Source organism: Oncorhynchus clarkii, chromosome 16 (assembly GCF_045791955.1).
Source record: "Oncorhynchus clarkii lewisi isolate Uvic-CL-2024 chromosome 16, UVic_Ocla_1.0, whole genome shotgun sequence".
Lineage (NCBI taxonomy): Eukaryota > Metazoa > Chordata > Actinopteri > Salmoniformes > Salmonidae > Oncorhynchus > Oncorhynchus clarkii.
This window is the reverse complement of record NC_092162.1, coordinates 57,652,138-57,667,446: the sequence shown is the minus strand read 5'-3', so window position 1 is coordinate 57,667,446 and position 15,309 is coordinate 57,652,138. Positions and strand designations below refer to the sequence as shown.

Here is a 15,309-nt window from a genome sequence, read left to right as displayed (position 1 = left end):
CATTTGTTTTTCAACAGGACAATGACCCAACACACCTCCAGGCTGTGTAAGGGCTATTTGACCAAGAAGAAGAGTGATTGAGTAATGCATCAGATGACCTGGCCTCCCCAATCCCCTGACCTCAAACCAATTGAGATGGTTTGGGATGAGTTGGACCGCAGAGTGAAGGAAAAGCAGCCTACAAGTGCTCAGCATATGTTGTAACTATTTCAAGATTGTTGGAAAAGCATTCCTCATGAAGCAGGTTGAGAGAATGCCAAGAGTGTGCAAAGCAATCATCAAGACAAAGGGTGGCTACTTTGAAGAATCTAAAATCTAAAATATATTTTGATTTGTTTAACTATTGTTTTTGTTTACTACATGATTCCAAATGTGTTATTTCATAGTTTGATGTCTTCACTATTCTACAATGTAGAAAATAGTAAAAATTAAGACAAACCCTTGAATGAGAAGGTGTGTCCAAACTTTTGACTGGTACTGTACACACTCTATATATATTAATATATATACACTCTCTGACCAAGCTGCAGTGCTCTCATATGAATATATATATACACTCATCGTGCAGGTTGACTCATGGCTAGACAGACAGACTGACAGGCAGTCAGACAGACTGACAGGCAGTCAGACAGACAGGCAGGCAGACTGACCGGTGAGTCTGGTGTGTGGTCTTCCTCCCTGGAGAAGGAGCTGTTGAAGGCTTTGTTAAAGGTCTCACTGTTCTGCTTGTGTCTCTCTATGGTGGCCAGGATCACCTGGGAGTGGAAGGGACGGGGGAGAGGGAGAGCAGAGAGGGATTGACGCTTTATAAAGGCCTGTAGTTACATACGGCCATCATATTCTTGACCGGTTTATAATAAAAGTCAAGAGGCAGTGACAGAGAGAAAGTAAAGCAACAGATTTTACAACAGTAACATTCCTACAGCAATTTACAGCCACAAGGAGACAGAGAGAAAGAGAGAGAGACCTAAACATCAGCGCCACAGGTAACTTCCACAAAGCTGTGAACGATCTGAGAGACAAGGCAAGAAGGGCCTTCTGTGCCATCAAAAGGAACATAGAATTTGACGTAACAATTAGGATCTGGCTAAAAATACTTGAATCAGTTATAGAACCCTTTATGGTTGTGAGGTCTGGGGTCTGCTCACCAACCAAGAATTCCCAAAAATGGGACAAACACCAAATTGAGACTGCATGCAGAATTATGCAAAAAGATCCTTCGTGTACAACGTAAAACACCAAATAATGCATGCAGAGCAGAATTAGGCCGATACCCACTAATTATCAAAATCCAGAAAAAAGCCGTTAAATTCTATAACCATCTTTACTGTTCATTTTTATTGTTTATTTCACTACTGTTTATTATCTACTTCACTTGCTTTGGCAATGTTAACATATGTTTCCCATGCCAATAAAGCCCCTTGAATTGAGAGAGAGAGAGAGAGAGAGAGAGAGAGAGAGAGAGAGAGAGAGAGAGAGAGAGAGAGAGAGAGAAAGGGGGCCTCTGCCTGTCTAAGTAGGAGAGAGGAGAACAAAGAGAGAGACTGTGCCTGGCTGTAGACTGGACTGACCCTGCTATACACTGATGACATCATCCATGACATCAGAGGGCCAAATGCATCACAAACCTCTGATCCAGCCCAGTGGTCTGCGTCAGAGACCGCACTATCTACTGCACTAAACAGAGAGTGTGTGTGTGTGTGTGTGCACGTGTGCAAATAATGAGCTCTGTATTCATATGCGAAAAAAATAGACAGTGTATGTACGTGTGTGCAATCTTTGTTCCCCTCTCTTCAAAGTCTCTTGTGACACCACACATTCCCTGTGTCTTCAGATTGCTGAATGGTCCTTCCAGTCCTTTCCACATACCCAGCCCCCCTGCCTGACACACACTCCTCCCCTCCAGTCTATTAGCTTTTTTAATCAGCTTTAGTCAGCTTTAATGGGCTAAATGAGCTATAATGAGAGGAAAACAATTCCCCAACTCACAGAATGGCAGTGTGGAGGAAAGCCTCCCTAATACTAATACTGTCCATAATACACTGAAACTGTGGGGGCACAAATCCTTCTGCAAACCCTCTCATTCCATGTTAGTGTGTTTCTGTCGAGATGGTATTCCTTACCTGTATCCAGTCTTCCTTTTCCTCTGCCGTGCTGAAAAGCAGAGGGAAAGTTTCAACAACAATATTAACTGCAACACTTAACACCAATATTAAGGCTCTCTAGCTATAAATACTACTATGTATTCTAGCTGTGCCTGAAATGTTGTGTCCCATTACAAAAGGCACAGTTCTACAGTTCTCCCATGTAACCGCTCCTTAGTTCTTACCTGGCCTGCAGCTCTAGTGAGCGCTGCTTGCCGATGATGGCGAACGTGAGAGGGAGATTCTGCTTCACATTCTCCTGAACCTGAAGACACAGAGGAGAACAGTGTCACTTTACCTCTATCCTAACGTAGCAGGCGTAAAAATAAGCCGAGCGGAGTTTCCACATCCGGTTTTCAGCAGAAAAGGGAGCTAGGTTGAATTTCTTGTATCCTTGCTTCCATTACCTCCTTCCTGATCTCCATCCCTGCGATGTCGATCCTCTCTCTCACACTGAACTTCTGACCCATCAACCTCAGCTTGGGAACGCAGTACAGCACCATGTTATTAAACTGCAGCACAGAGACACAAGGAGCGAGAGAAAGGGGGAAACAGATAAGTATAATAAACAGATGGATACACACACACGTTGATATGTGAATAGTTTCAGGAAACTAAACTAACGTCACTAATTCACAGGAGTGGAATTTGAACATAAACATATTTTTTTTAATCAAAATGTGGTTTTTTTGGTGGGAATGCCTTCTGGAACATGTGAACTTTCATGTGCCTTAATAACAAAACTGTACCCCATCCATAAATACAAATACAATTGTGAAAATACGAGCTTAGTTAGTTTTGCCACAGAAAAAGACAGGAACTTTCCCGCTAGCCATGATTGGCTGAGATAATCGATGGGCTGGACATGCCGGGAGATGAGTTTGGATTGGTCTGCCATGTAGCATGCATCTGTCGATAACGTGATCTGTTCCATATGTGTTGACAGTCCTTTCTACCACATCGTTTTTGATATATATAATGTTAGCCTTCAAGAACTACTAAAGTTTTGCTACTTTTCTCAACAACATTGATGCCCTGAATTTAGCAGGTACTATCGACAGATCAGTTAGAAAAAATGATGCCACGGTCAGTGTGAACCAGTCAGAGTGACTTGACACAACGCTGCCCAAACAAGATGTAGCTACAAACAAAACGGAGTTAAATGTTTCCCGTGCCGTGAAGTGTTAATTCATGTATACGGCGGGTAAGAGTCTAAATATATTTTCAGATATAAGTTTCTAATTTAGTCAGAAAGTCATTTTTAGTTCAAGCATACAGTTAGTTAGCTAGCAAACGTTAGCGTTTCTGTAGTATATTATTCGAATCAGAAACCATTTGCATTGCTAGTTATAGCCTAATGTTAGCTAGCTAACATTTAACCTAGTTTGTTAGCTTTAGCTACCTGCAGATTGATACTACAGCTATTATGACAATGTTTGTATTGGTAGTATAGTGAGTTGGGATTATGCCAGTTATGCCAGTTCGTTGTTTAGCTAGCTAGCTACCTAGCTAGCTACATGTCTAAACAAAAGACTCCACTTCGGCCGGATTATTATATGACCCATCAAATTAGCCAGGTGTGTCTGGGGGTGATTACGGCCATGTATTGTATTTCATGAACATGTGGACATGTCTAGACAATAGTGACCCATCCACTTAGCTCGATGTGGCTGGGGGGTGGTTGTAGCATTTCCATCAATTATTTATAACAGATTTTTATCGGGACACTTCCTGTTTTTGATATTGCTACTATGGAAGTAACCACTTCACTGTACCATTTACACCTTCTGTATCCTGTGCATGTGACAAATAAAGTTGTATTTGATATAGAGTGTGTTTACCACATGGCTTCACATGTGAATCCTTAAAGAGATGGGTGGGGCTAAGGCTTAAGAGGGTGGTGAACGATGCTGAATGCGTGTAGACAAAGAAGAGCTCTCCATTAGGTGTACCAAAACATTCAAGTGTCATTTTCTCAAAAGTGGTGTTACAAGTTTATCTACTTTCAAAGCAGAATTACTTTCCATTGTTCCTCAACTGCAGTATATGATATACAATTTTCTAGCTATGAGTCTCTACTTTCGTCCAATGTAAAAAACACAATTTCAAATGTTGCTACATAAGACCGAATCGAGGAGGTCGGTCACATATAGTAATCCCATTCCTACACATGTTCTTCATTCCAGCTCCTCCTGCCACTCACCAGGTAGAGGTATCGGTCCTGGGCCGTCCCATTCTTGGCAGACATCTTCTTGATGTGTCCCTCCTTGATGAGTTCGTTGGCTGGGTTCACAATGTCCTCCTCTCCCCCCAGTCTCTCATAGACCTCCAGCAGTTTGTTCATCTTCTCCTGAGGAACACCATAGATGAGAAACGCACAGAGAGCAGATAAAACGATGCATGAATATAAGTCAGTGGAGCCTTAAAAAAGCTATTGAACTAAAATGGTTGAGGCTGTATTAGACGCGCTAGAGGACAAGCCACACCAGGGGGCAGAAGTGCATCAAAGCAGGGACCGAGAGACTGAAAAACAGCTTCTATCTCAAGGCCATCAGACTAACATTGAGTGGCTGCTGCCAACACACTGACTCAACTCCAGCCACTTTAATAATGGAAATTGGTGTAAAAATATATCACTAGCCACTTTAAACAGTGCTACTTAATATCATGTTTACATACCCTACATTACTCATCTCATATGTATATGTACAGTGCCTTGCGAAAGTATTCGGCCCCCTTGAACTTTGCGACCTTTTGCCACATTTCAGGCTTCAAACATAAAGATATAAAACTGTATTTTTTTGTGAAGAATCAACAACAATTAGGACACAATCATGAAGTGGAACGACATTTATTGGATATTTCAAACTTTTTTAACAAATCAAAAACTGAAAAATTGGGCGTGCAACATTATTCAGCCCCCTTAAGTTAATACTTTGTAGCGCCACCTTTTGCTGCGATTACAGCTGTAAGTCGCTTGGGGTATGTCTCTATCAGTTTTGCACATCGAGAGACTGACATTTTTTCCCATTCCTCCTTGCAAAACAGCTCGAGCTCAGTGAGGTTGGATGGAGAGCATTTGTGAACAGCAGTTTTCAGTTCTTTCCACAGATTCTCGATTGGATTCAGGTCTGGACTTTGACTTAGCCATTCTAACACCTGGATATGTTTATTTTTGAACCATTCCATTGTAGATTTTGCTTTATGTTTTGGATCATTGTCTTGTTGGAAGACAAATCTCCGTCCCAGTCTCAGGTCTTTTGCAGACTCCATCAGGTTTTCTTCCAGAATGGTCCTGTATTTGGCTCCATCCATCTTCCCATCAATTTTAACCATCTTCCCTGTCCCTGCTGAAGAAAAGCAGGCCCTAACCATGATGCTGCCACCACCATGTTTGACAGTGGGTATGGTGTGTTCAGGGTGATGAGCTGTGTTGCTTTTACGCCAAACATAACGTTTTGCATTGTTGCCAAAAAGTTCAATTTTGGTTTCATCTGACCAGAGCACCTTCTTCCACATGTTTGGTGTGTCTCCCAGGTGGCTTGTGGCAAACTTTAAACAACACTTTTTATGGATATCTTTAAGAAATGGCTTTCTTCTTGCCACTCTTCCATAAAGGCCAGATTTGTGATATATACGACTGATTGTTGTCCTATGGACAGAGTCTCCCACCTCAGCTGTAGATCTCTGCAGTTCATCCAGAGTGATCATGGGCCTCTTGGCTGCATCTCTGATCAGTCTTCTCCTTGTATGAGCTGAAAGTTTAGAGGGACGGCCAGGTCTTGGTAGATTTGCAGTGGTCTGATACTCCTTCCATTTCAATATTATCACTTGCACAGTGCTCCTTGGGATGTTTAAAGCTTGGGAAATCTTTTTGTATCCAAATCCGGCTTTAAACTTCTTCACAACAGTATCTCGGACCTGCCTGGTGTGTTCCTTGTTCTTCATGATGCTCTCTGCGCTTTTAACGGACCTCTGAGACTATCACAGTGCAGGTGCATTTATACGGAGACTTGATTACACACAGGTGGATTGTATTTATCATCATTAGTCATTTAGGTCAACATTGGATCATTCAGAGATCCTCACTGAACTTCTGGAGAGAGTTTGCTGCACTGAAAGTAAAGGGGCTGAATAATTTTGCACGCCCAATTTTTCAGTTTTTGATTTGTTAAAAAAGTTTGAAATATCCAATAAATGTCGTTCCACTTCATGATTGTGTCCCACTTGTTGTTGATTCTTCACAAAAAAATACAGTTTTATATCTTTATGTTTGAAGCCTGAAATGTGGCAAAAGGTCGCAAAGTTCAAGGGGGCCGAATACTTTCGCAAGGCACTGTATATACGGTACTCTATATCATCTACTGCATCTTTATGTAATACATGTATCACTAGCCACTTTAAACTATGCCACTTTATGTTCACATACCCTACATTACTCATCTCATATGTATATACTGTACTCGATACCATCTACTGCATCTTTATGTAATACATGTATCACTAGCCACTTTAAACTATGCCACTTTATGTTCACATACCCTACATTACTCATCTCATATGTATATACTGTACTCGATACCATCTACTGCATCTTGCCTATGCCATTCTGTACCATCACTCATTCATATATCTTTATGTACATATTCTTTATCCCTTTACACTTGTGTGTATAAGGTAGTAGTTTTAGAATTGTTAGGTTAGATTATTCGTTGGTTATTACTGCATTGTCGGAACTAGAAGCGCAAGCATTTCACTACACTCGCATTAACATCTGCTAACCATGTGTATGTGACAAATACAATTTGATTTGATTTGATTTGTAGTGGGACTGTGTGTGTGTGTGTCTCAGAGACAGCTGTCACTCTTCTGCAGACTGTAAAACTAGTGGCAGGAAACAGCAACTTCCTGTCTGTACTAAACCAACCAGGGCCCTCACAACCTCTCTTCTTCCCTCCATACCTCCCTAATTATCTCCCTCCCTTGCTACCTCTCTCTCTCTCCTTCCTTCCTTCCCTCATACACTGTTGTGAGCTACAGCACCATCACCTTAAAAACCATAAAAAGTAAGACGCATGTCAGAGAGAGATGGAGAGACAAGGTGTTTCAAAGTAATGGAGAGGGAGGGAACAGAGAGGACTCCAAACAGAAGTAAGTAGAATTGTACCATTTTCCTGATGGCAGCATTGGAGTGGTTGGCTGCTGTGGATATGAGCTCCAATGCCTCTGTAAAACACACACAGACAGACTGTTAGACCTGTCTACAGAACCTCTACATAACTATGCATCAGACCTACATTTGGCAAAACACTCAACTGAATACTCTGTTAGAAATCGGCTAGTGTCCAACCTTTCACTGCAGCCAGCCTGTGCATCATCAGACTATGGGCCTATTGTAAATGACCATACATCAAACACACACAATGAACACCTCAAACAGTGTGTGTTTGTGTTACACAGACAGGGAGATAAAGTGTTCGGCCACACATACCATTCATGTACATTACCCAACATTACCCAAAGACACACACATTCTCCATTAAATGCACGCACACACGCGCACACACACACACACTGCATTAAAGTGACTGTAAGCCAGAGGAGCAGAGCACTAATGTGGGAGTGCACCTGCAGCAGCCATCTTAATCACAAACTACATAAACAGAGCTGACTTTCCCCTCTACATGACCAGGCCTAGGAGTGCAGGGCCTCACAGAGACAGACTACTGACCCACAACACTGGGCTTTGTAGGCTTTACCTAGACACTACTTCAAACAAGGACAATGTACAGTACAAGGTTATAGTAAGGTCACAAGACATAGAGCTTGTAATGGGCCCTAGTTTAGGAAGGTTAGTGAGGGACAAACAGATAAACCTCAACCAGATAAACCTAAACCTAGACAAACAGACGAACAGAAGGACAGACGGACACAGACAGACAGGCAGACAGACACACAGACGTACTCTCTGTGTCTTTCCTGTCCAGTGCATCGTCAGGCAGTTTCTTCAGATAGTCCTTGAGCAGGAGTTCATAGCGAGGGATCCTCTGAACAGGCTCCAACATGTGGTGCTGGAGAGTCAGGTTCCCACACACATCCTGCTTCTGTGCAGATAGTACACACACAGTACTGTTAATAGGCCTACTGTACTGTAGGTACACAACCCACAGTGCAGCGATAACAAAGACATACTTTACCATACATACACAGGACAGGAGGATGGGCTGGTGGTGATGGCTGGAGCGGAATCAGTGGAATGGTATCAAATACATCAAACATGGTTTCCATGTGTCTAATGCCATTGCATTCGGCTCCGTTCCAGTCATTATTATGAGCCGTCCTCCCCTCAGCAGCCTCCACTGAAACACACACGCACACGTGCACACACACACACACACACACAAACACTTACTTGTATATTCTGGACCACACTCTTGAACTGTGATGACCGTTGGCTCCAGGTGTTGACCAGGTCCATAGCACGGTCAAAGTTCTTCACGTACTCTCCGTACATCTTCATAAAAGGAGCCAGCTTCTGGAGGATGTCTCCTATACGCGGGTTTGAGTCCCTAACACACAGAAAACACACACACACGGCTTAAAACTAAGCCAACGCTCAAAACTCTCATGGTAGATTTTCATGTGTTTATGTACTCTGAACACATATGTTGCAACGCACTTACAGAATACCTAAAGTACACATTTCATTCAATGTAAAATGTAGAATATGGAATTCAGGAAATAGTAACTACAGTACATGTACTGTATAAAGTAGGGCATCCACTCACTGCTGTACAATGTAGAGAAAAACAGGCCAATTCAAGATAGTGCAATGAAATGAATGTAAACACCTTGTTTTCTTTGCTCTATGTCATTATAAATAACATATAATTAATCATTAGATTGTTCTCTACAATGTAATAACACTATATATACAAAAGTATGTGGACAAATCAAATTAGTGGATTCAGCTATTTCAGCCACACCCATTGCTGACAGTTGTATAACATCGAGCACAAAGCCATGCAATCTCCATAGACAAACATTGGCAGTAGCATTGACCTTACTGAAGAGCTCAGTGACTTTCAAAGTGGCACTGTCATAGTATGGTACTGTCATAGGATTTCCAACAAGTCAGTTCCTCCAATTTCTGCCCTGCTAGAGCTGCCTCGGTCAACTGTAAGTGTTGTTATCATGAAGTGGAAACATCTAGGAGCAACAAAATCTTTAGGAGGTAGGGAACCGAAACCATGGTACAGGGTGTTTGTCACGCCCTGATCTGTTTCACCTGTTCCTGGGATTGTCTCCACCCACTCCAGGTGTCGCTTATTTTCCCCAGTGTATTTATCCCTGTATTTCCTGTCTCACTGTGCCAGTTCATCTAGTATGTTTAGTCAAGTCAACCAGCGTGTTTTTCCCGTACGCCTTTTATTTTCTGTCCTGTCCTGACCCCTGCCTGGCTCTGGACTACTTTCCTGCCTGCCTGATCTTCCTGCCTGCCCTGACCTTGATTCTGCCTGCCCTTCAGTACCGTTTGGACTCTGATCTGGTTTTGACCTTTTTGCCTGTCCACGACCATTCTCCTGCCTACCCCTTTGGATGAATAAACATTGTAAGACTCCAACCATCTGCCTCCCGTGTCTGCATTTGGGTCTCGCCTTGTGCCTTGATAGGTGGATGAGTTTACATATAAAATGACGCAAGGTTTATGACTGCGTGCTTTTCGGCTAAAATTATTGTCCAGAAGTCTTGGCACCAACAAAATGTTGAATATTTGGGGCATACAGTCATCGCAGCTCTGCAGATTTTGTTGTGAGGATACAGAATCAATTGTTTTGGTATTGCCCTCAGGTAGCCTGTTTCTGGTCTCAGGTTCAGGAAAGGCTGAAAAAGCCTAACATTAATCTAAAATTGACACTAGAAATAGCATTGCTGGGAGATCTGGAGAGACCTGGTCAGTCAATTACTAACACTATTAGTACAAGTATGTATCTTCAACTCACAATCTGTGGATTCCATTCGATTAGATCACAGCATAGTTGAAAGATACTGTAAATGGTGTAGAAGAGGGTGGCAAGCAGAGATAGGTGGGATGGGCTGAGGGTGACCAGCAGAGATAGGTGGGATGGGCTGAGGGTGACCAGCAGAGATAGGTGGGATGGGCTGAGGGTGACCAGCAGAGATAGGTGGGATGGGCTGAGGGTGACCAGCAGAGATAGGTGGGATGGGCTGAGGGTGACCAGCAGAGATAGGTGGGATGGGCTGAGGGTGACCAGCAGAGATAGGTGGGATGGGCTGAGGGTGACCAGCAGAGATAGGTGGGATGGGCTGAGGGTGACCAGCAGAGATAGGTGGGATGGGCTGAGGGTGACCAGCAGAGATAGGTGGGATGGGCTGAGGGTTGGGAAGTGGGAGTGGAGTTGCTGGGCGGGGGATAGAATGACGGGAAAGATACAAGTAAAACAAAACAAGTCAAAATAAAACAAAACAAGTAATCAAAAAGGAGAACCAAGGCACTTTTCATATAATTCATTAAAATACCTTTATTTGTATGGCATTTTCAATGGAAACAGAGATTTAAAACTTTGACGAATTTCAGCTGCATGGCCTTCGTAAGCAGCGCTTCCCTTCCTTTTTTCTAAAACAAAAAGTACGTTTGAATGACACTGAGGGGCAACATTGTTACATCTAATGCTTGTTTGCCTGATGCCATGCAGGTGTTTGTACAGGTGTACACATGCATATACACACACTCTCATTCAAAACGCACACACGTGCACATACAGGGACACACACATGTAAATAGTGCCATACATGCACTGAAATGTATTCCGTTGGCCTTCTGTTAGGATTGTTGTTGTCTTCAGTTTTTTTGCATTGTTGTTTTATGTTTTCCTTTGTCTTTGTCTTTTCTGTCTTCTGTTCATTTTGTTGGTTGTTGGTGATTTGGGGGATGGGGGCTTGGGGAATTATTTTATTTAGATTTTTTAATCTCGGTGGGACGGACTCTCGGATGGTTGAGGGGCAGCTCTCTGGAAACTGTGGGGGGGATCTTGAAGGGCTGGTGGCCTGGAGGTTGGGAGCTTAGGCCGGTGGCTGATAGGTAACTGGTTTGGGTCATCGTTTTTGGCCTTGAGGTGTAAATGTGATGTAAATGTTGAGCCGCTTCACTGCAAGTAGATTGTATGTGCTGAAGCGTGTAGTGTGTAAAAACCGTCTGTCCTCGGGTTGCAACACTCACTACCGAGCTCCAAACTGCCTCTGGAAGCAACGTCAGCACAAGAACTGTTCGTTGGGAGCTTCTCAAAATGGGTTTCCATGGCCGAGCAGCCACACACAAGCCTAAGATCACTATGCACAATGCCAAGTGTTGGCTGGAGTGGTGTGAAGCTCACCGCCAGTGGACTCTGGAGCAGTAGAAACATGTTCTCTGGAGTGATGAATCACGCTTCACCATCTGGCAGTCCGATGGACAACTCTGGATTTGGTGGATGCCAGGAGAATGCTACCTGCCCCAATGCATAGTGCCAACTCTAAAGTTTGGTGGAGGAGGAATAATGGTCTGGGGCTGTTTTTCATGGTTGGGCTAGGCCCCTTAGTTCCAGTGAAAGGAAATCTTAATGCTACAGCATACAATGACATTCTAGACAATTCTGTGCTTCTAAGTTTGTGGCAATAGTTTGGCTGTTTCAGCATGACAATGCCCACGTGCACAAAGCAAGGTCCATACAGAAACGGTTTGTTGAGATCGGTGTGGAACAACTTGACTGGCATGCACAGAGCCCTGACCTCAACCCCATCAAACATCTTTGGGATGAATTAGAACGCCGACAGCGATCCAGGCCTAATCACCCAACATCAGTGCCCGACCTCACTAACGCTCTTGTGGCTGAATGGAAGCAAGTCCCCACAACATCTCATGGAAAGCCTTACCAAAAATGTGGAGGCTGTTATAGGAGCAAAGGGGGAACAACTCCATGATTTTGGAATGAGATGTTTGATGAGCAGGTGTCCACATACTGATATGCCACATCTGTCAGGTGGACCGATTATCTTGGCAAAGGAGAAATGCTCACTAACAGGGATGTAAACAAATGTGTGCGCAAAAATCTGAAAGAAATACGCTTTCAGAGCGTATGGAACATTTCTGGGATCTTTTATTTCAGCTCATGAAACACGGGACCAACACTTTACATGTGGCGTTTATATTTTTGTTCAGTGTATTTTGTATTCAGTGGATTTCATTTAGAAAAGGCCTTTTCACAACCTGCAGCCATTAGTTAGCTTGTCAGTTGAGTTGTGAAGTTAGTTCTATACAACAGTGACCACTTGTTGATCATGCCTGTAATGATATTCCATTCACTATAACTGTAAATTGTCCATAACCTTTGAAGCATATATGTTAGAGATATGGGGTTTGGACTATTGTTTTTCTAGTGGAATTTGTATAAACCTTGAATGAATGAATAATTTTATGGGTGAACACCGTATATAATGTGTGCAGAATGCAACAGGTGGAATCCCTCTACATAATTTCTGAAGGACTCAATAATCTCCAGACAGAGAGAGACTGGCGTTGGCACACATACACACTGCAGATGAAGACAAGCGGATAAAGCCCCCATTCTACCAGCCCGGCACGCACTCACACAACCCCCCACTGAAACCCAGCTGTCAGAGTTCCAACACACACACTGACTGCACACACACTCACTGCACACATTATCACTATCCAGTAATGAGAGAGAGAGAGAGAGAGAGAGAGAGAGAGAGAGAGAGAGAGAGAGAGAGAGAGAGAGAGAGAGAGAGCAATACAAAGAGAGAGAGAGGGGGAGAGAGAGAGATACACAGAGAAATAATGGTCAGGCTATGGAACCCTGGCCTGTTCACCGGACGTGCTACCTGTCCTAGACCTGCTGTTTTCAACTCTCTAGAGACAGCAGGAGCGGTAGAGATACTCTCAATGAACGGCTATGAAAAGCCAACTGAGATTTACTCCTGAGATGCTGACCTGTTGCACCCTCGACAACTACTGTGATTATTATTATTTGACCATGCTGGTCAATTATGAACATTTGAACATATTGGCCATGTTCTGTTATAATCTCCACCCGGCACAGCCAGAAAAGAACTGGCCACCCCTCATAGCCTGGTTCCTCTCTAGGTTTCTTCCTAGGTTTTGGCCTTTCTAGGGAGTTTTTCCTAGACACTGTGCTTCTACACCTGCATTGCTTGCTGTTTGGGGTTTTAGGCTGGGTTTCTGTACAGCACTTTGAGATATCAGCTGATCTAAGAAGGGCTATATAAATATATTTGATTTGATTTGAAACAGAGAGAGAAACAGAGAGAGAGAGAGAGAGAGAGAGAGAGAGAGAGAGAGAGAGAGAGAGAGAGAGAGAGAGAGAGAGAGAGACAGACAGACAGACAGACAGACAGACAGACAGACAGACAGACAGACAGACAGACAGACCTGAAACCTAACATCACATTACTGTTGTTTGTGGGAAACTAAGCATCCTATTGCGCAGGGAGTCTTACTACTGCACATGCTAATAGAATGTTATTGAAACCCTATTGCAACATTGGCCCTGGTCTCCTCACCATTCTCCAGTGATGCGTGTCTTGAGCTCAGGGAGAAGAAACTTGTGGTGGAAGCAGTAGATGGAGGAGATGTTGGAGAAGATCCCTGTTATCACCTCCTGAGGGATTCCAGCTTCTGTCAGCTTAGTGCAAAATACCTACAGACAACAGGAAAGTAATGGTAGAAATGATTAACACATTAAACACACAGAAACTTTACTTACTACATTACTATAAATAATAAAACAAACCATGGGCTCTTCGACCTAATATTATTTTACAGAGGGATGTGTATGATGGTTAGATCTCTCGACAACACCAGGTCCACAACCTTTCACCTTCCTGTCAGTCAACCAACCACTGGCCTGTTTGAACCTGTGTTTCCATGGCAACCGATACCACTATGAAGATGCAGAAGCTTGACAAAAACAGGAAGCAGCTCCGAGGTTAGCCTAATGCCTTTTGTCTGTAGTCATGTAGAGTTGAAGTCGGAAGTTTACATACACTTAGGTTGGAGTCATTAAAACTTGTTATTCAACCACTCCACAAATTTCTTGTTAACAAACTATAGTTTTGGCAAGTCGGTTAGGACTATCTACTTTTTGCATGACACAAGTATTTTTTCCAACAATTGTTTACAGACAGTTTATTTCACTTATAATTCACGGTATCACAATTCCAGTGGGTCAGAAGTTTACATACACTAAGTTGACTGTGCCTTTAAACAGCTTGGAAAATTATGTCATGGCTTTAGAAGCTTCTGATAGGCTAATTGACAACATTTGAGTCAGTTGGAGGTGTATCTGTGGATGTATTTCCTTCAAACTCAGTGCCTCTTTGCTTGACATCATGGGAAAATCAAAATAAATCAGCCAAGACCTCAGAAAAAAATTGTAGACCTCCACAAGTCTGGTTTATCCTTGGGAGAAATTTCCAAACGCCTGAAGGTACCACGTTCATCTGTACAAACGATAGTACGCAAGTATAAACACCATGGACCCACGCAGCCGTCATACCGCTCAGGAAGGAGATGCGTTCTGTCTCCTAGAGATGAACATACTTTGGAGTAATGTCCTCTGGTCTGATGAAACAAAAATAGAACTGTTTGGCCATAATGACCATCGTTATGTTTGGAGGAAAAAGGGGGATGCTTGCAAGCCGAAGAACATCATCCCAACCGTGAAGCACGGAGGTGGCAGCATCATGTTGTGGGGTACTTTGCTGCAGGAGGGACTGGTGTACTTCACAAAATAGATGGCTACATGAGGATGGAAAATTATGTGGATATATTGAAGCAACATCTCAAGACATCAGTCAGGAAGTTAAAGCTTGGTCGCAAATGGGTCTTCCAAATGGACAATGACCCCAAGCATACTTCCAAAGTTGTGGCAAAATGGCTTAAGGACAACAAAGTCAAGGTATTGGAGTGGCCATCACAAAGCCCTGACCTCAATCCCATAGAAAAGTTGTGGGAAGAACTGAAAAAGCATGTGCGAGCAAGGAGGCCTACAAACCTGACTCAGTTAGACCAGCTCTGTCAGGAGGAATGGGCCAAAATTCACCCAACTTATTGTAGAAGGCTACC

The 15,309-nt window shown here is 43.1% G+C and overlaps 1 protein-coding gene across 2 annotated transcripts in view; it reads right to left on the bottom strand.

The window, feature by feature from the left end:
- LOC139368802 (FYVE, RhoGEF and PH domain-containing protein 3-like) overlaps window positions 1-15,309 on the bottom strand; it is a 126,357-nt gene that overhangs the window by 9,817 nt on the left and 101,231 nt on the right. For both annotated transcript variants that reach the window (XM_071108166.1, XM_071108167.1), the window contains exons 6-14: window positions 13,746-13,882; window positions 8,557-8,713; window positions 8,110-8,248; window positions 7,312-7,370; window positions 4,348-4,494; window positions 2,552-2,656; window positions 2,330-2,409; window positions 2,124-2,154; window positions 651-755 (exon numbers count right to left, since the gene is read on the bottom strand). In XM_071108166.1, the coding sequence (XP_070964267.1) occupies window positions 651-755; window positions 2,124-2,154; window positions 2,330-2,409; window positions 2,552-2,656; window positions 4,348-4,494; window positions 7,312-7,370; window positions 8,110-8,248; window positions 8,557-8,713; window positions 13,746-13,882 (960 nt within the window). The remainder of the gene's footprint in view (window positions 1-650; window positions 756-2,123; window positions 2,155-2,329; window positions 2,410-2,551; window positions 2,657-4,347; window positions 4,495-7,311; window positions 7,371-8,109; window positions 8,249-8,556; window positions 8,714-13,745; window positions 13,883-15,309) is intronic.